General features: G+C 39.5%; 1 protein-coding gene across 2 annotated transcripts in view; it reads left to right on the top strand.

Moving 5' to 3' along the window:
• Positions 1–19,295, top strand: part of XRN2 (5'-3' exoribonuclease 2) — a gene marked incomplete at its 5' end in the record, with an annotated part of 78,550 nt that overhangs the window by 49,302 nt on the left and 9,953 nt on the right. For both annotated transcript variants that reach the window (XM_079719774.1, XM_079719775.1), the window contains 4 exons: positions 549–605; positions 8,307–8,375; positions 8,469–8,600; positions 10,436–10,563. In XM_079719774.1, coding sequence (XP_079575900.1) covers positions 549–605; positions 8,307–8,375; positions 8,469–8,600; positions 10,436–10,563 — 386 coding nt within the window. The remainder of the gene's footprint in view (positions 1–548; positions 606–8,306; positions 8,376–8,468; positions 8,601–10,435; positions 10,564–19,295) is intronic.

Raw genomic sequence — 19,295 nt, 5'->3', positions numbered from 1 at the left:
TCATCTTTTCTAGATAATATCAGATAATAATATCAGATAATAATTTCCAAAGTGATTACACTGTTTTATAATCTGCGTCAGTTTGTGAGAGATCCTATTGCTCTATGTTCTTGTAAACTCTTGGGATTGTCACGACCTTAATTTTTGTCAATTTGGTGGATGCTTGTTGGGACCTTGTGGTTGACAGTTGTATTTCTCTGATTACTAATGAAATTGAATGCCGTATGGTATACCTCTTAACTATTTGTTTTTGCTCATTTATGAAACACCTGTTCTGTTTTTCTGTTAAGTTATCTGTCCCCCCACCTCCCCCTTTTTGGTTTGTAGGTATTCTTTACAAATTTTGATAAAAGCCCTTTGCCCATAATTGTTTTCTGTTAGTGAGATTACAAGCAAGGAAGACAAGGCCCTTTTCTAAAGATATATACAATTATGTTGTTTTGCTGGTGCATTTTAATGATTCCTCAGAAACATAGCAACATCTTGCTTCCACTTATCCAAAAGGTTACCATTCACAAATAGATGGTTCTTCTCTTGTTTCTTTTTAGAATAGTATGTTCTCCTGTTCCCATGTTAAGGGATCTGACACAGAATGCTGCGATCAGGTAAGTTTCCCCAAACTGCTGACATTTGCCCAGAATGCAGCTCTCAACTTGCACATAAGTTTAAGAAGACTGGTTCACCGGGAAATGGTAGCTGTTATTCCAGCAGTGCTTTGAGATTGGAGAGTCCCTGTGTTGCAGACCTCCTAGTAGAGCCTCTTGACTTTAAATTACGTATATTGTTAAGGTTACTGATTTAACAAGCTTGCTTCTCTGCTTTCTGGTTTCCCCTAACAACCTCTAATTCTTCTTGGATTAGAAAAGTGGGAGGTAGAAAGTAGGAGTTTCCAGGAGTAGTTTGCTGTGTATGTGCAAACAGACCTCTTCACCCCAGAGGCCCACACAGCTTCACCGTATTGTAAGACTGTGTATTACATTTATAGTCGTGGCCCTGCTGAGTTTAAAAACAAAACTGTTAATATACTTTATTTTGGTTAAGATGAGATAGAACGAATTTGTGGGATTTTTTTTATCAACAATTATAAACTTAAGGGGCTAATTTCTGCTATCTGGAAAACTTATACTTCATTTCTTCAATGGTGACAGCATTTTCTACTAAATATGTAAAATATAATATAGCTATTTAGATAAAAATCAACAAACTTACTACTCACTTATGTAACTGTTGTATGTAGTTACTAATCTTTTTTTTGTGTGTGTGTGTGGTACGCGGGCCTCTCACTGTTGTGGCCTCTCCCGTTGCGGAGCACAGGCTCCGGACGCGCAGGCTCAGCGGCCATGGCTCACGGGCCCAGCCGCTCCGCGGCATGTAGGATCTTCCCGGACCAGGGCACGAACCCGTGTCTCCTGCATCGGCAGGCGGACTCCCAACCACTGCACCACCAGGGAAGCCCTGTAGTTACTAATCTTGATAGCAGGGTTTATGTTTTTGTTCAGTCTTTAGATGAGAGTAGGGCAAATATTCCAGTAATTCAAGGATTTTGTAAAAGCTGTTCCTGAATACTCCTTTCCCACACATTATTATTTCTCTCATTCTCAGGGAATATTTTGGATTTTACTTAGATTTCTCATTGTGACATATAAGCATGTTTACTTTCCTGTCTTTCATGGATTTAGATAGCAACTGCCATTCTAGAAAGGCTTTTACTTAAAGAAAACCATTGTGAATTTGGAAAATCTTCCCAAATTAGTTGCCTTTATTTATCTCTACCCACAATTTTTGTTTATCTTTGCACATAATTTATCCTGGCTCTTTGTCTGTGGGCTCTTTTGTTAAGGGTGGGATTCAGAACCATAAGCCAAGCTGCTGTGCCCACCACAGACAGTCTGGCTGCGGCAGAGCCGGTGTGGACTCTGCGTATTAACTCCTGGGGTCTTTGGCTCCCAGCCGAGCTTCAGGCCAGTTACTCCCACCTGTCCTCTCTGTTTGCTGTGCTCCTCAGTTTCTCAGCATGTTCTCAAGGGCCTTCCTTCACAGCCCTCTAGGGAGTTTTTGTTTGTATGATGATATGGTAGTGGTGATTTCTGAGCCTGAAGTGGCCTTTGGTGTTGTTTGGTATCCACTATTTTCACAAGATTTATTAATTTATAAAAGAAATCTCAGATTCAGCTGTATATTCAGGTATGTATTGAATATAACTTCATAATAAAATTGACTTAATTGAGTTGATTTCCTAGAGATTCGTGAAAGACCGAAGTGTTAACTCTTACCGTATGAGGTGATTTTCAGTGTTTTCTCTGAGGGGTCATGTTGAGGCTGAGATGCAGTTTACTGTAGTTTTGTGTGTGTTTGTTTCAGGGTTTCTTGTGTATCCCAGTGTTTTTTTTTTTTTGCTTTATAAACAAAAAATCTGAAAAGGTAGCCTCCATAGTCAGCTGCCAGTTCTGTTTTGACCCTTGATATTTTCCCCCTTCTCTGTTTGCATGCATCTGGTATTGCGTTCCATGTTTGAGACGTTTCCTCACACTGACTTTAGGTAGATTCTTCCCATCGTGTTAGGTCTTATCTGTAGTATTGAGAAAGTATATTTGAGAAGTTATTGAAGTGTCTTAAATTCATAGAAAGTTTCTTAGAGAATACAACCAGCTGTTACCTAGGATTTTTTTTTCCAATTCTGATTCCATAAACCGTTCAACATAGTAATAGTTTAACTTTGAACAGAACTGAGCTGCCTCCCTGAATTTTCCTCATTCTGCTCTTCCTCCACCATTGTAATTTGCTTAGCATAGTATTTTAGAATAATTCTTTGTCAAATTTAAATATATAAAACCTGTATATGATTTTTAAATTACAAAAAAGTTATCTTCCTGGTGTAGCAGCACAATTTTCTGTCCATCTGGGGGAGTGGATGCACGCACACCCCCTTGGTCTCACCTCGGACTCTGTGTCCACACTGGCTGCTTTGTTCTGCGCCCCTCACATGCCTCCTTGCCCATCTCTCCGTTCTGTCCCTCGACCTCCTGTTCCCCCAGATGCCCAGACTTAGGAGCTTTGGCTTCTCACTTTACCCGACTCCATGTACCTACACCACTGCTCTGGAATATTTTTTTCTTCCCAGTTATTTTTCATATCTGGCTTTTCCCAGTGAGCCTGTTCTGTACTCTCTCCTGGATTACCGTAGTGCTCTCCCAGCTGATTTTTTTTTTAATGCCACCTTCCTTCCCACTGAATCTGTTGTCTCATCTTTCTTAAAGACTGCCACCCCTCGGCGATCTTTGGTTCCTGCCATAATTTGGTGGAGCCCTGCTCTGTGCCTGAGTCCCCACAGCTCCACAGGGACGCCTCCTCCTTGCTCTCCAGGCTGGTCCCTTCCGTGTCCCGCTCATCTCTGTGCCTTCCTCCCAGTGCTTGGAATGCTCTTCCCTTTGCCTACCCTTCATTGCTTTTCTTCTCTTCTCAAAGGTAATCTGGATTTATGTAATCTTTAGAGATGTTTTCATTAGTAGCATTGTCAGATTTCTCTTTTTCTCTCATGGCACCTGGCATCCTTCTAAACCCATGTAAAAGCTTGGCTGTTCATAGCGTTGGAACCCGTGTTTGCCAGAGTCTTCTAAGAGCCCAGACTTACTTCTTCAGAGGACTGCTTCTCAAATGTTCTGTGTTCACTTTTGGATGGATCAGGCAAGGGATAGAATGTTTTCTGTCTTCAAGGGGATGTTTTTAAAATGTGGATGTACGTGAAGATAGATTTTTAATGTAATGACCATTACTGCCGTGTTTGTAAGACTCATGGTTGGCAAGCAGGTAACTTGAGATCCAAAACCTGAAGAAGTGGAGGACACGGAATCAGTAACAGACTTGATGGTTGGGAACACTTGGGAGGGTTTAACTTTCACTGCCTGTAATACTTCATAGGACACAACTGGTTAACCTCTTCTGATAGGATGTCAGAAAAGACATTGTTAAGTCCTCTAAACTCTTTAAGTGCTTTAAAATGTCAAGTATATGAATCGTGAACAGTTTGCAGTGGTTTGCTGATTGAGCATTAATTATGGAATGTATCAGGGAAAGGTAAAAATGAAAAGGTTTCTGGAGTTTTCTCCTTTCTTTGTGATGTGTCCTAGCACTGTCAAACAATAGTAGTACTTAAATAGCGTTTCTAAGATAATTCTTAAAGTGAATGGAATTGGAAAAGGTGTTGTGCATTCTGGTTTTTTTCTATTGAGACTTTGCTGCAAAGTGTCTAAAGTGCTACTTGTGATAAAAATAAAAGCACTGTTCAGTTTCCTTACTTTACAACTATGCTTAGGTTTAAAATTTTTTATTTATATTGTCCTTAGTGTGTTTATGAAGACAATTAAGTGATTAAAATAATAGGGAGGTTACCTACCAAGGAGGGGATCTACTGTACAAGCCCTCGTCGGAGCTGGTCTGGAGGGTAGGAGCTTATGCTGGCTGAGTCGGCGCTGTTCCACCTCAAGGGAGTGGTTAAACGCCCTCCCCTGTTCACCAGTTAGATGAAACAATATGAATCTACGCACTGTTCTCTGACCTTAGCCGGGCAGCCTGTTGGGTCCAGAGGTTGTTCTGTTAACTCGTCTCCTCCCTGAGGGTGCTTCTGACTTTATCTCCATGTTACTGCTTTCCCTCCCCAGTAAACTCTCCACAATTAATGCCTCTTGTTTCTAATGGTGGGAATTTCTCAGAGTAATCTATATTTTTTCCCCATTATTTTTATTTATATATTTTTGTATAATGGAATTATTTCCATTATTTTTAATGCTCTACCTATAAAAATTTGAATTACGTTAACCTGAAAAAAAACAAAGGCACTTTGAAAGTTTGGATCCAAATAAAAAGTTACCCTTTGGGCCTTTGCTTAATGGGTTCCTGCTTAAGTCTGTTTTACTTTTAGGAAGTTTAAGTTGTGGCTGATGTTATCACATTGGAAAAAATACAGTAGAGTTGTGCTTTAGCTTCTGTTGTTACTTTAGTTTCTAGAAGCATAATAGTTCTTAGTATATATTTTGGGGAACAAATTTTAAAATACAAAAAATCTCACAACCAGTAAAAGCTTAACTCTTTCTAGGAGAGAATAAGTCTTCAAATTGTTCTCAAAGTTCCAAGGAAGAATGCTTTAATCTTTCAGATCATAAATAGTGTCCCTTGTCCCTTCAGTGGGGGACTGCCAAACTTATTTTTAAATGCTCCTTTTCTGTCTCCCAATGGCTTGAACCATATTAAGTATAAGATCACTCTGTTGAGTGCAGTTCTGAGGGGAAGTGGGAGAGATCATGGAGATTGTTTTCTTATTAGCTTGGAAATTTTTTCCCTTTCAGAGCATGAACATGAATAATGGAATTTTAAAAACAGTTTTATTGAGGAATAAGTGACATATAATAAACTGCACATATTTGATGAATAAATGGATTTGTTTTCTCAAACATTAGCTTCAGCTCTCTTATTAAACCTCTTGTAACTGTTGTCTTTCGAGAGAGATTATCCCTGTGACCTGGGATTCAGAGTTCTCCCTGGGAGCTTGTTACTTGGCTGTTTCTTTCACTTTAGTTTCAGCTCTTTCTGTGCGTGCCTTGCAGGTGTTCCCCTAGAGCCCTCACCTAAGCATGATCTTCCTTCCAGCTCCAGCCCTGCCATTTCTTTAGCTCGCCCAGCATTCCCGAGGCTAGGACTGTGACCTCCTTTTGGTTCTCACCCCATCTTTCTAATGCAGTGTGGCCGGGTGGTTCTTTCTGAATTGCATCTTGGATTGCTTTTAACTGTCTGACAACTTGGAGTGGCCTTACGTTGTGGTCAGAACAAGCCCTTCATGACAACATTCCAGTTCAACCAGGCCGTCTTACTGCCCAGTTCTGTTCACATACTTTTTCATTCCAGTCCAGCCCTTCTCAACCGGGGTCCCACCTGAGAATTAAGTCTTGAGAACTTAAAGCATTTACTGCATGTAATGAACCAGTTTGTATCCTGTGCCTTTAGAATGGCACTGGTTATGTATCTTCCTTGGGAGAACTGAGAATGTATGTAGTCACTGAAATCATTTTTTGTAGGGCTTGTTACTTCTCTCCCAGACCCCCATGGAGAAGGCTGCTGCAATTAAACGGAGCTTTCCCCTTTCCATGCCTGTTCCATCCTGCAGCCAGTCCTGTCCCCCCTTCAACCATAGCCTGTTGGGTGCTGTTGTCCTTGGTCCCAGGTGAAAGGCCCCCCTCCCCCATACATACGTGCATTTAGCCCACACTCACAAGGGCGTGTGTGTGGAAGGCATGTGCACTCATGCTTTGATTCAGCGTCTTTCCTGTGCCTGTTGTTGCCTTTTCCACTTTCTTCCTATTAAACTGTTATTAAACCTTTTCTATCTATTTCCCCTATTAGAAGGGGAGGCAGGCTCCGTGCTTGGTCAGTGTTTGTGCCCCTGCTCCCACCTTGAGACCGTGTATGCAGTGGGCACTCTGAAAATTTATTTGGTAAACTGCCGAAAAGGCCTGCTGACACTAAGAGAACTATTTTGAGATACGTCAGTTGCAAGTCTTGCTTTATCATCAGATTTCTCTCTCTCTCTCTTTTTTTTTTTTTTTTGGCCACGCCACATGGCTTGTGAGATCTTTGTTCCCCGACCAGGGATCGAACCTGTGCCCACTGCAGTAGAAGCTCGGAGTCCTAACCACTGGACCGTCAGTGAAGTCCCCAGTTTTCTCTCTTTACTATGTATCTGCAAAGCCCTAACAGACCCAGATACCTACCTCTTTCTCTCTCACCCTGTTAAACCTTTCATACTGCCTGTCGTGCCTGGCCCTGCCCTAAGCCATCTGGAATAGAGAACATCTGAGATAAAGACAGTTGCGGTGAAGAGTGAGTTTGTAAGAGGAACAGATTGAATAAATGAAGTGTTGTTCAGCTGTTCTTGAGCTTATAGCATCTTTATTATAAATGAAACTATTTTTGTGTACTTAAAATATACAGTTAAATCCTACTGCAACAAAAATTTCTCTATAACAGATGGGCCCTAATTATTTTAAGTGGCAGTATTTGAAGAGGAAAAAAAAGTTAGCTATCTAAAATGTCAGCCAGTTCAATAAAACCTTTTTTCACTGATTGCAACTGTAATTTGTAATCTTTGGCGGATCTTTGGAGAATATAAAAAAGCACAAAGAAGGAAAGGAAATGGTTGAGTGTACAAATAACCTTTTGGTGAATGTGTGTCTAGTCTGTTGCATGTGTACTTTTCCCATGTCATTAAGTATTTTGTTACTACATTTTTAAAAACATCAATTGAGGATACCGTTTTTAGAAAGAACCATAGTTTCTTTAACCAGTCCACTATTGTCCATACACTTAGGTTTTACAGTTTTTCAACATTATGAATACTGATGTCATGAGCATCCTTAAGTATAAACCAGGCGCATATCCAGAGTCCTAGAAGAGACATTGCTGTGTCAGAAGGAAGACTTGTGTACTTTGGGAGGCGCGTGCACACACACACGCACACCCCCCACCAGAAAGGCAGTTTGGCCCAGCTTGTTAGTCTGAATGTACAGCCTTTGTGTAGTGTTCAAATGGTGACTGTTACATTATCACAGAAACACACATTAGTAGAGCAGGATACAGGCTTCCAACTGGGAGGTTTTGTGTTTTTTCCCCTATGGATTATTTGTGTTCTTTTTTTTTGATTTTGCAAATGTTTCTGTTGTTGTTTGCATCTTTCTTGTAACATCTTCTCTAAGATGCCAGAGGGAGGGTCTTTGCCATGGACTGAACAAAATGAAAGGTGTTTTTTATTTTTGGTTGTTGCAAACCTCTTGGACCTGTCTCTGATATTATACTGGAATTTCTCAAGAGTTGGGCAGGCAATGTCTGTTATTTCTCTGTGATCACTCACAATTAGCTTGAACATGACTCTTGCACAGAAAGTTACACGAGGGCCATCCTGGCAGTTAGTGGCAGTTTGGTGAGGAAGATGTTTAGCCATTTGGCAGTTTGACAAAATGTAGTGACTAAGATCATTTTTGGAGAACACTTTTGAATTTTATTTATTCTGTTTAAAGGTCAAAAGTACCTAGTTCCCTGGTGGCCTAGTGGTTACGATTCCAGGCTTCCACTGCCGGGGCCCAGGTTCAATCCCTGGTGGGGGAACTGAGATCCTGCAAGCCACGCAGTGTGGCCAAAAAAAAAACTTAAAAAAAAATTAAATAAATAAAATAAAGGTGAAAAGTACCTGAGTTTACGTGATAGTAGTTAAGCGAGGCTAATCCAGTATAATCATTAAATTGTGTATTGTTCTCTTCTAGTATTAATTTTAAAGACCCACAGTTTGCTGAAGATTACATTTTTAAAGCCATAATGCTTCCGGGAGCAAGGTAAGCAACAATGCATTTATAAAACTCTCTAGGTTTATTTTGTATAAACGAAGTTCATCCCTATAACTAAATTTTGTGTTTTCAAATGGTTAGAAAACCTGCACCGGTACTGAAACCTGGCGACTGGGAGAAATCCAGCAATGGGCGGCAGTGGAAGCCCCAGCTCGGCTTTAACCGGGACCGGCGGCCCGTCCACCTGGATCCAGCAGCCTTCAGGGCTTTGGGGTGAGTGGTAGGTTTTTCTGTGTGTGTATTTTGCTTTTTCTGGGTCTTCCACAAAGCATTAAGTCAGCATTTATGCCACAAATATTTAAGACCATTAAATACAACTATTTTGCAGATATTTTAATGACTTTGATACTTTTCTGCATTTTTTAAAATTCACTTCTGTTTCTTTGGTCTATATATTGCTTTATGTGTTGCTTGAGAATTCCATTATTTTCTCTTAAGAGATTTTGCTGTCTAGAAGACCGTTATTTCAAAAGAATAAAACGTGCTCTTTACCCTCAAGAAAGTTCTGGCCGAGTTCATGTCCGGGTATCCCCAGTACCTCTGAGCAGAGCCATCACCTCCGGGGCCTGTATCCAAGCACTGAAGTCTCCGTGCTGCCTTAATGTGTTTCCTGGCCTGTTAGTCAGGTCGAGTGTCTTTTAAGATGTCTGCTGGCCATTTGTATCTCCTCTGCTGTGAATTTCTGATTTTTATCCTTTGCCCTTATTAGCTATCAAATTGTCTTTTTCCTAGTTATGGAGACAACCGTATATAAAAGAGGGAGCTTTGAAACAGTAACACGTAAAGCTGGGATAAAAAGAGCAGTGTGCTGGGGTAAATATTAATGAGTTATCATCTATGAATTAATGATGATAACTCATAAATAGATATTTCCAATTCATAGGAAAACCTTAAGATTCAAAATGGGATTTAGGCAGTAGGTTACCATCAGCAGCGTGTACTTTATACAGTGGCTAGTAAGGGACAGTGGGATCATGGACTTTGGATCCTAAACGTCTGGATCAGATGCCTTGTCTACCACTTGGTATGTTTGTTCATGTTACTGAACCGCCCTGTGCCTCCGTTTCCTGCGTGTAAAATGGGAATCATAATCACACCTACTTAACTCATGAAGTTGTTGTGGGGATTAACTGCTTAGGATAGTTTCTATTGTGGTTGTTTGGTCATCTTCATTCTTAATAGTAAAAGAAATGCAAATCTAAAATATTCTTAAAAGATTTCTTTTTTGCATTATTTCAGCCATTTTGGAAAGCAACATAGAAATACCTCTAAATAGAGTTTTAAGTTCTGAAGGTACTCTGAACTTTTGATCCAGATTCCTGCTTATTGGAATTTATCCTGAGAAGATATTTTAGAGGAGCCTAGTTATATGCCCAGATCTCTCTAGGCATTGTTGTCTATACTACTGGTACTAAATGGTGGACTGGTTTAGTAAAATATGAGATATCAACATGTAAATATTCTATAGGTATAGATGTTAACACCTAGGAAGACTATGAAAGATACAGGGAAATGTTTGATATATCAATAGTAAACTGAAAATAGTAAGATATAGAGTAGTAATATGTACAGTTGACCCTTGAACATCTCTGGGGTTAGGGGCACTGACCCTCTGAGCAGTCGACAATCCTCAACCGTGGATTGTATAGGACTCTAGTATTTACTGTTGAAAACAATCCACCTATAAGTCGACCTGCGCAGTTCAAACCCACGTTGTTCAAGGGTCAACTGCATAGTGATAGCAACAGCATGGGTCTTTGAGGGCAAAACTAAATATAATGCAAAAAAAGAGAAATAGACTCAAATTATTTTTTGCATAAAGTAATTAATAAATATTTACATGAATATTAAAAATCTTTGGTGTGATAAGTGAATATTTGCTGTCACCATTATCAGGTACTGTTTTGAACTTTGCCCACTATAAATCTTTTAAATTTGCATTGTCTTAATCAGATCTAGTAGTAAAAAGATGGCTGCCAACATTTATTTATTATGTGTTGGATATATGTCTATATAACTGTTTTGCTGGCTGGGGGGTCCTTTTATAGCCATGTTATGCCCAGAGGCTCTGGAACTGGCGTTTACAGCAATGCTGCACCACCACCTGCGACTTACCAGGGAAACTTGTACCGGCCACTGTTGAGAGGACAAGCCCAGATTCCAAAGCTTATGTCAAGTAAGTTTTCAGTAATGGATTATTTTACCTGCTAAATTAAGTACTGCAACAAAGGGTGGCTTCTGATCTTCATTGCTAAAAAGATTTATTATGTCAGTGCAGACATAGTGGACTTAAAAACATAATGTTTAGAAGAATTATAAGAGAATACTTCATACAGACTTTCAGATATTTTTATCTTATCTGTATATAGTTAATTGAATAATATGAATTGGATTTCTTATTTTCATTTCTAAATCTGCTTCTGGGTGAACATATGCAGAAAAAGGTATGCGAAACAAGCTCCTGTTTATTCCATTAATACAGGTAATGGGGCAATTAAATCAGGTGCAGTAGACATGGAATTGAAATTACTTGAAAGACAACAGTATCTGTTTCTTAATTCAAATTGTATCTTAGTAACTGCCTAACATAAAGACAGGCTTTGCCTTAGGTAGAAATATGCCTTTAACCTTGTGGTTCTGTGAAGACTGTGGCCTTTCCTTGACCCCTTATAACTTGTTTTGTGGGCAGAAGTGAATCAGAAATGTTAACTGTGAAAGTGATTGTATGGCATTTGGATTGCAGTGGAAATGGGAGAAAATAGTTGAGTGTTGGGCTTCGGATTTTGTATTAATTTTAAACTGTATCCCCATTAACTGTTGTGTCTGAGCTCTGTGGCCGGGCTCATTTTCAGGGAAGTGTAGGTCATGTGCCAAGTTCTCAGAGCCACTTTCTTTGTGAAGCCTGTGCTTCTGCATTCTGGGTTGTCTGGTTGCTGCCCCACCAGTCAGCCCCTGCGTGGGGAGGAGGGAGACAATGCGGCAAGATGCTAACATTTGTTAAGTCCAAGTGTCGTAGCATTTAAGTTTTTTTCTGAATGTCTCAAATAGTTGATAAAAATTAAGTTTAGAAAAAACAGGAAGGGCTACTCTATTGCAGAGAACCCTTAGAACTCCTTTTAAACCAAAGTTACACCTGTCAAAGAAAGAACCAGATTAAAGTGAGGATTGTTGGGAAATATTTGTGCTTTGTACTTAGTATTGTTTTCATGCTGATTTAGTTACAAAACCATTTTTAACCTGAAGCCCTGTAAGAAAGGAGTTCTGATGGTCTCCTTCTCTCAGGGTCCTGTTTTCACTGTGTTCTGTCTGTCTGTCTGTGTGTCTCTCTGTGTGGCTTAATGACACTGAATGGCACATTGTTAGACTCCACCATGAAATCTGTGGACTTCAGCGGTTTTATTCTATTTAGTGAAGGAAGCACAGAAGGGGCACAGGGTTTAATGGGCTTCTTGGAGATCTGCTTGGTACAGTAGTTCCCTCAGCTGCTTTCCCCCGAAAATTTAGCAAATAGCATTTCTGAGTATTTTCCATTTGTAATGCATGCGGAATATGTATCAACATGTACCACATACAACAGAAAAGTCTAATCACTTTGTAGGAGTTATCTGTGCCCTGAGATCTCACCAGTGAGCTGTGAGAGCATCTCCAGCTAATTGTTAAAGCCAGCTGTTTACTCACACGTTCTTTATCAGTTCCTTTTTCCTTGTGGCTCTTTGCCATTTATTTCTATCTCTACTGGTATCACAGCTTCCAAATACAGGGATAAAATGAGATGCAAGTGCTAGAACCAGGTATAATCTCTGTGGCTTAGTTTAGCCAGTACTTCTCAAGAGCATGGTTGTGGGGAATTTCTGAGGTTGTTGCATTGAGTAGACTTTCCGAGGTGTGGCAAGAGGTTTGAGTAGCAGAGGTGAAAGCACACGTGCTCTGTGTTGTGTCTTCCTTCCACCTCCTGTTTCCTAAGGCCTGGTTGCTGGCCTGCTGCCACCATAGTTTATCCAGATGGCACCTGAACATCTTACTTAAAACTTTGAAGTCTTTTTTTTCCCACTAACTTAAATTGACTTATTTTTAATTTGTGAAGTGTATCAATACATTATGGGTTTGACGTGCTTGCTGTATTTTTTCAAATATACATCAAAATGAATACAATCACGAAGAGAACAAGCTTGTTCATGGACCCCCAGAAAATCATCTTCTGTACCACCTGTGATATGTACCACACTTTGGGAAATATTGCCTAGATCAGTGGTGCTTAATCAGGGAATCATAGGCCATATGAGAATCTGTAAAAGTCATGGAGTCCCTTCCCAGAAAATCACTCAATGTGGGATTCATATAAATCCAAGTACTGCATCCGAGGTCCCCTTCCACCCTGCAGGATCCTGCCCCAACAGTAAGAGAAAGAAGTCAGAAAGTTCTTTTATTTATCAAGGTCATACTAGAGGTAAAGAATTTCATACCCTTCGGGGCCTGCAATTCTAGAGTTCTTAGTTTGCCTTTTTTGCAAACAGACAACTCTTGTCAGCATCTGGGCATTTTATTTAAAATAGTGGGGTCCCCTCTTCCCTTTTATTACTTTGACTAACTGGTCATTTGCTGTTTTATAACACTTAATTAGATAAAATTTGTTTATACTTACAAAGAAGCTTTGATTAGAAACTTTGATTAGACTCTGTTCCACTTAGAATCTCTTTAATTACATCATTAAAAAATAGGAAATATGCTTTGTAAAGTAGGGATTCACTTTGAGCAAGAAACAAGTGGCCCTCTCTGCCTGGTGACTTGTAAACATTGAGTCACCTGAGGATCAGTGCTGGGACTCTCATTGTATTTAGCATATCTTTTCAAAGGGGTTGGGGATGGGAGGAGTGAAAAAGTTTATGGAAAAAAACCAACCAGGATGCGATATTTAAATTGAGCCAACAAGGGGGAATTTGGAATACTCCAGGCTGAGAGAAAATAATGAGCTTGGAGTACATTGCAAGTAGTCAGGTGGTATTAAGCTTAGAATATAAAATTAGTCAGAGTATGCATTGGAACTGATTATGAAGGTAGGGAGGCTGATTTGTTTTTTTTTAGCTGATGTTTTAAATGTATGTTAACTGTAATACATGTTAGTTAAAGAAAATATGGTGCGTAATAGTAAAACATATTTTAAAAACCAATAAATCCATGATCCTGAAATAAGCAGTGTTTCTTCTGTTAATTCTTCATATATGCAGTTTTTGAAAATTAAGTTATTATACATGTGTTTTCACATATACTTTTTATTAAAATGTAACATACATAAAGTGCCAAATCATAAATGTAGTTTAATTTTTTTTTTTTTTTTTTTTGCGGTACGCGGGCCTCTCACTTTATTTATGAAATAATCACAGTCATGTAAACGCCACTCAGATCAAGAAACAGAAAGTTGGGACTTCCCTGGTGGCGCAGTGGTTAAGACTCCGCGCTCCCAACGCAGGGGACCTGGGTTCGATCCGTGGTCCGGGAACTAGATCCCACATGCATGCCTCAACTAAGAGTTTGCATGCCACAACCGGGGAGTGGGCGAGCTCCAACTAAGGAGCCCGCTTGCCTCAACTAGGGAGCCTGCCTGCCGCAACTAAGACCCAATGCAACCAAATAAATAAATTAATTAAAAAGTTACTGGTGCCCAAGAAGCCCCCCATTGTGTCCTCCCCCAGGCACTGCCCTTGCCCATTAAAGGCAACCTGCCGTCCATAGATTAGCTTTGTCTTTTTTTTTTTAACATAGTATCTAACAGTCTCTTAACACCATTACCCTTTTTAAATTTGCCCTTTTTAGTTGGATGTTTTGCTTCTGAGATTTATCCACCTGTCGCTGTAGCGCGAGTTCATTTGTTCTCATTGCTTCCTGTGTCCCATTATGTGACTGACCATCATTTATCTGTCCAGTTGGGATAGTGTGGAGTTGGTCCCCAGCTTGGGGGTGCTTGGAACGGACCGCTGTGAAGCTCTCACGTCCTGGTGCGTGTTGTAAATGCTTCTGGTGGGTCCGTTCCCAGAACTGCAGGGTCAGGGCTATATGCACGGTCAGCTCTCGTGAGAAGTCCCAGACGCAGCCTGGTTTACATCCCCGCAGCAGTGTGGGGAAGGTCCAGCTGCTCCCTGCTCTAACCAGCCCCTGGTGTTGTCAGCCTGTTCGCTTTTAGCCACTCTGTCGGACGGGTAGTGGAAGCTCACTCACGTTGAATTAGCCTCTTCTTGGTGACTTGGAGCAATTTTTCATGTTTATTGACTGCTTGGATTATCTTTTTTGGTGATGTGCTTGTTTGGGTCTTTTGTCCATTTTTCTACAGGGTTGTCTACCTTTTTCCTTTTACTTTGTAGGAGCTCTTTTATAGTCCGGTTATGAGTTTGTTTGGGGTTTTTCGTATTGGAAGTATCTTTTTCCACTTGAAAACTTGCCTTTTCCTTTTAGTGTCATCTGATGAGCCAGAATTTGGGGAAGGTGGGTGAGGCGCATGTGGGAACTCCTTGTGCTCTTGTAGCTTTTCTCTGGGTCTTGAATCAGATAAAAAATCGAGGACAAAAGAAATTCGTAGATATTTCATGTATTTTGATGTTTTTGTAAGTAATATCTTTTAAATGTCATTTTCCAGTTGCTTGCTTGTATATATAAAGAGTTGATTTTTGAATATTGACTTTATCCAACAACTTCACTAAAATTCGTGTATTCTGAAAGTTTGTCTGTATGTTCTTTTGGATTTTTTCCCCACTCAGTCATGTCATCTGTGAGTTGTGACAGTTCTATATATTCATTTTCTAATCTTGATGCCTTTTGGTCTTTTTGTTTTATTGCACTGCCTGGGACCTCTAGTGTGAGTCAGTGTAAGTGGTGATGGTGGGCATCCTTGTTTCATTCCCAGTCTTAAGGGGAAAACTTGTAATATTTCACCATTAAATATGATATTTGCTATAGTTTTTTCATTTATAGAAGGAGTCTCCTTCTATTCCTTGTTTCTAGTGGGTATTGAATTTTATCAAATGCTTTTCCTCCATTTCTTGAGATGGTAATGTTTGTTTGTTTTTTTCCTTCTGTTACATGGTGAATGTACACAGGTTGATTTTTGACTGTTAAACTAACCTGGCATTACTGGAATAAGCCTAATTGTTTGTAATATATCAATTTTGTGTGTGTGTGTGTCAGTATAGTGTGGGTTATTTTTTCATCTCTGTGTTACGAAAGATTAGTTTATAGCTTTCTTCACACGTCTGGCCTCATAAAACAAGTTAGAAAGTGTTTCCTACATTTTTGTTCTCTAGTAAGGGTTACTGTGAGATTGTTGTCATGTCTTAATCCTTAGACTCATACAAACCACTGAATTCTTCTATCGCTTTTTTGGCAAGAGTTTTTAAAAACGATTTAAAGCAAAAAAGTGTGCAGTTACATCTCGTTTCTAGAACCACATCTTGCTTGTGGAAAGACTTGGTGGTGGTTCTGTTTAGGGGGAGATGGTGAAAGTCTGGACTGATCTGTGGCGAAGTGGATTCCAAGTGGAGAAGGTGGGAATGGAGGCACTAAAGGGTTGAACGTGCGAAGTGCGGGAGAGAGAAGATTCCAGATGAGGCTTCTTGTGCACTGAGGGCACCTGGGGGACTAGAGAGTTTGGAAGCACAGGAGGATGGAGGAAGATGGAAGAACATGATAGTTCTGATTTGTGTGGAGGTTGAAATGCCTGAAGACATTGATGCCATCTGCCTGGAGGTAGCGATAAGGATCTGATACCTGCTCAGGAGAGAGGAAATTGGGAATCATATCCGTATAAGCCAGAAGTGTGAAAGTTTAAGCAGGATTGGGATAGGTTAAAGATTTCTAATTGCTCTTGGTTATACGAGAACCTAGAAAAGCCTGGGGTTGTGACATTGGACTTCCTAGAAGGCAACCATGTCATTTCACACAGTATTCCCTGATACCTTTGTAAGAGATGTGTTGGAGAAATAATCGGCCTAATCTGGAATAGTTGTTGCATGGTAGTAAACTGGTCACAGTTGTATGATAAGCACAGACAAATGCTGCCAACTGTCAAGAAAGGAAATTCCATGTTCTGGGATGTTTTCCCCAATACTCTTTACATGTGGCTCAACATAAGATTTGGTTTTTCTTTTCTTTTTTTTTTTTTTAGTTTACTGTCATTAATATTTTTCTGGCATATTTATTTCATGGTCTCTTGTGACCTCTAGATTTCATATTTATGCAGACAGACCTAATCCTTGTGTATATGGCAACCAGTCCATCCATCCATCCGTTGATCCATCTGTCTTCCATTCATCTCTCTCTCTGTGTATTTTCTGTTCTAATTTGTATCTGATCCCTTTTGTTTACATTTATATTTACATATCTTTTTTGAATACAAAGTGTTTTAAGGTAGTATTACCCTTTTAAGAAGAGCAGTGATTCCGGGGCGGGGGGTTGTGGTGGGATGAATTGGGAGATTGGGATTGACATATATACACTAATATGTATAAAATAGATAACTAATAAGAACCTGTTTTATTAAAAAAATAAAATGAAATTCAAAAAAATTAAAAAAATAAAAATGGATACAAATGAACTAACTTACAAAACAGAAAAAAAGTAATTATGGACTTTCAAAAAAAATGTCAGATGTCAAAAAGAATTATTTTCTAATGTTAAACTGTTTCCACATTCAATTACTAATAAAGTGAATGTAAAAATGGTATTAAAAAAAAGAGCAGTGATTCCAGATGTTGTACCCAAGATCTTTTATTTTCTCCCAATGAATCTGTGTTTGTCAAGATGCTTACTCCTGAAGTGCATGTGTTAATAAGTATGTTTATTTTTCCTTCCTGTCTTAATTGGGTGTGTGTAGTCATGTGAATTCTAAACTTTGGAAATATTGAAAGTAGTTTGCAGATCCCCGGTCTTGCCTTCTTGAGACCCTGAGCTTCTGAGCCTCCTGGTTGAGGAGGCAGCTCTCCTGGTCCTTCTGACATAAAATAACATGAAGAGTCACCTCAGCTGACAGAACAAGTGCACGTGAACCATGGAGCAGCATAGTGTGTTGGGGGGGGTGGTCTTGGCTTTCCCTCCACCCCTTAATAGCCTTGTGACCTCAGTCACGCTTTTGTCAGTACTCCCTTTCCTCGCGTCTAAAATGGTACAGAGAACACCCATCTCACAAAATATCCACAGTAAGTGAGTTTAAGTTATTAAGTACTTGAAACAGTGCCTGGCACATAGTAGATACTGTGAAAGTATTCAGTGATAAAAGATCAGCATTCCTCTTTGTAGAATTTTGAACTTTAAAATTTGTTTAGAAATAGTTTTAGTAAAATTGAGATCTAAACTATTTAGTCAGTTTTTAAAAATATTTGTAGTATCAATATCACAGCTGGTTTTTCATGTGGTGCAGAATTATATCAAGGAGAGCCATTGGTAATACTTGCAGCTCTGTCGAGCGTCTGCTGCAGGCATTTCTCACTGTCAGTCTTTGATTTGTCTTTGATGTGTCAGTTTTTGGCTGACGGGTGATTGTCCGGGTACTGGGAACTTGTCAGAGTCAAGTGCAGCCCCAAGTGCTCAGCATGAATAAAGCGTTCGCTTCTGCAACCTGGAGAACGTGACATGTCACTTCTCTTCATTTCAGTCGGTAAACTTGTCAATTAGCTGCATTTGAAAAGTGATTTTTGATTAGTGCAATCAGTAAACATGGAATCTTTTCCATGATTGCTGCGCTGATTAGGTAAATTGTCACTTGAGGAGCTATTGGTGAAGCCTTGGTTTCTGTGGCCATAGAGCTCTAGAAAAGGGATACGTTTTTAAAGACCACAGGAAAAAATTAGCTGTCATTTTTTTCTCTCTCTCTCTTGCTTGTACCTTTGTGAAGTGCAATTCACTATCTTAGATTTTTTTTCTCCCTCTCAAATGGATCTTCTTTTAGAGCCATACAAATGAATGATAATAAGTTTGTTTTACATTCTACTTCATTACTTCTCAGCCAGGAAATATTTCTGCTTTATGAACACTTAAGGGCCATATATATTGCTCAGAGCCACATGAAGAGATTTGTTTAAAGGTAGCCTTGAAATTTGTCTTCAGTCCTTTTTATTTTCCTTCTTGGGTTGAAAGCAAGAGATATTTTAAAGTCTTAACACAATTTGCTTAGGTTTTTAACAAAAAACTATAGTTTTTGCATGTGCTGAGTTTGTGTGGAAAAAAAAAAGTTGTCCTGGAGGTGAGAAATAGTGAAAGCAAAACAGAGTGGGCAGCATCTGGCATACCAGAATTGGTGGGGTAGGAGCTCTGGCTGTTTTTCTAGACACTTACAGGTATACAATTAGACTACTGAGAAGGGCTCCCCCTCTCCAAAAAAAGCATTTACACTTAGTGAACATTACATTGCAATTCTACTTAGAAGTACCGGTGTGCTTAATCTAACACGCAGCGTATTTGGATCTAGTGAACATGTATTCCTGATGGTGAGGACTTTCCCTCCACTTAATACTGTTCCTGGGAGGAAATATACCAGCTTTTTCCCTGACTTTATTTTTCATAAAACATTAGGATAAACATTTCTGAAGGCTTTTCTTAATGTAAATGTGTTTTTTTATTACCTTCATTCAATTTTATATTTATTAGGGATCCTGTGTGGAAGCTTTTATTAGTACCATGGAGAGTGTGTTCTGTGATGACATCGTATATAAAGAGGCACCATGCAACCAGAATCACGGAATTAAGTTTTTATGTTAAAAAGAGGCATGTTTCCAGGTGACCACAGTGATTCTGGGACATGTGAAGTACAGAGCTAGACAGGGGTCCAAATGAAATTTACTGTATTTCTTTTGACCTTTGCTATATTAGCTAATTTTGTATAATAAGACACTAAAATATAATACTTCTTGGGAACATTTTAACCAA

Source organism: Hyperoodon ampullatus (assembly GCF_949752795.1).
Source record: "Hyperoodon ampullatus genome assembly, chromosome: 14".
Lineage (NCBI taxonomy): Eukaryota > Metazoa > Chordata > Mammalia > Artiodactyla > Ziphiidae > Hyperoodon > Hyperoodon ampullatus.
This window is presented reverse-complemented; position numbering and strand designations above follow the sequence as displayed.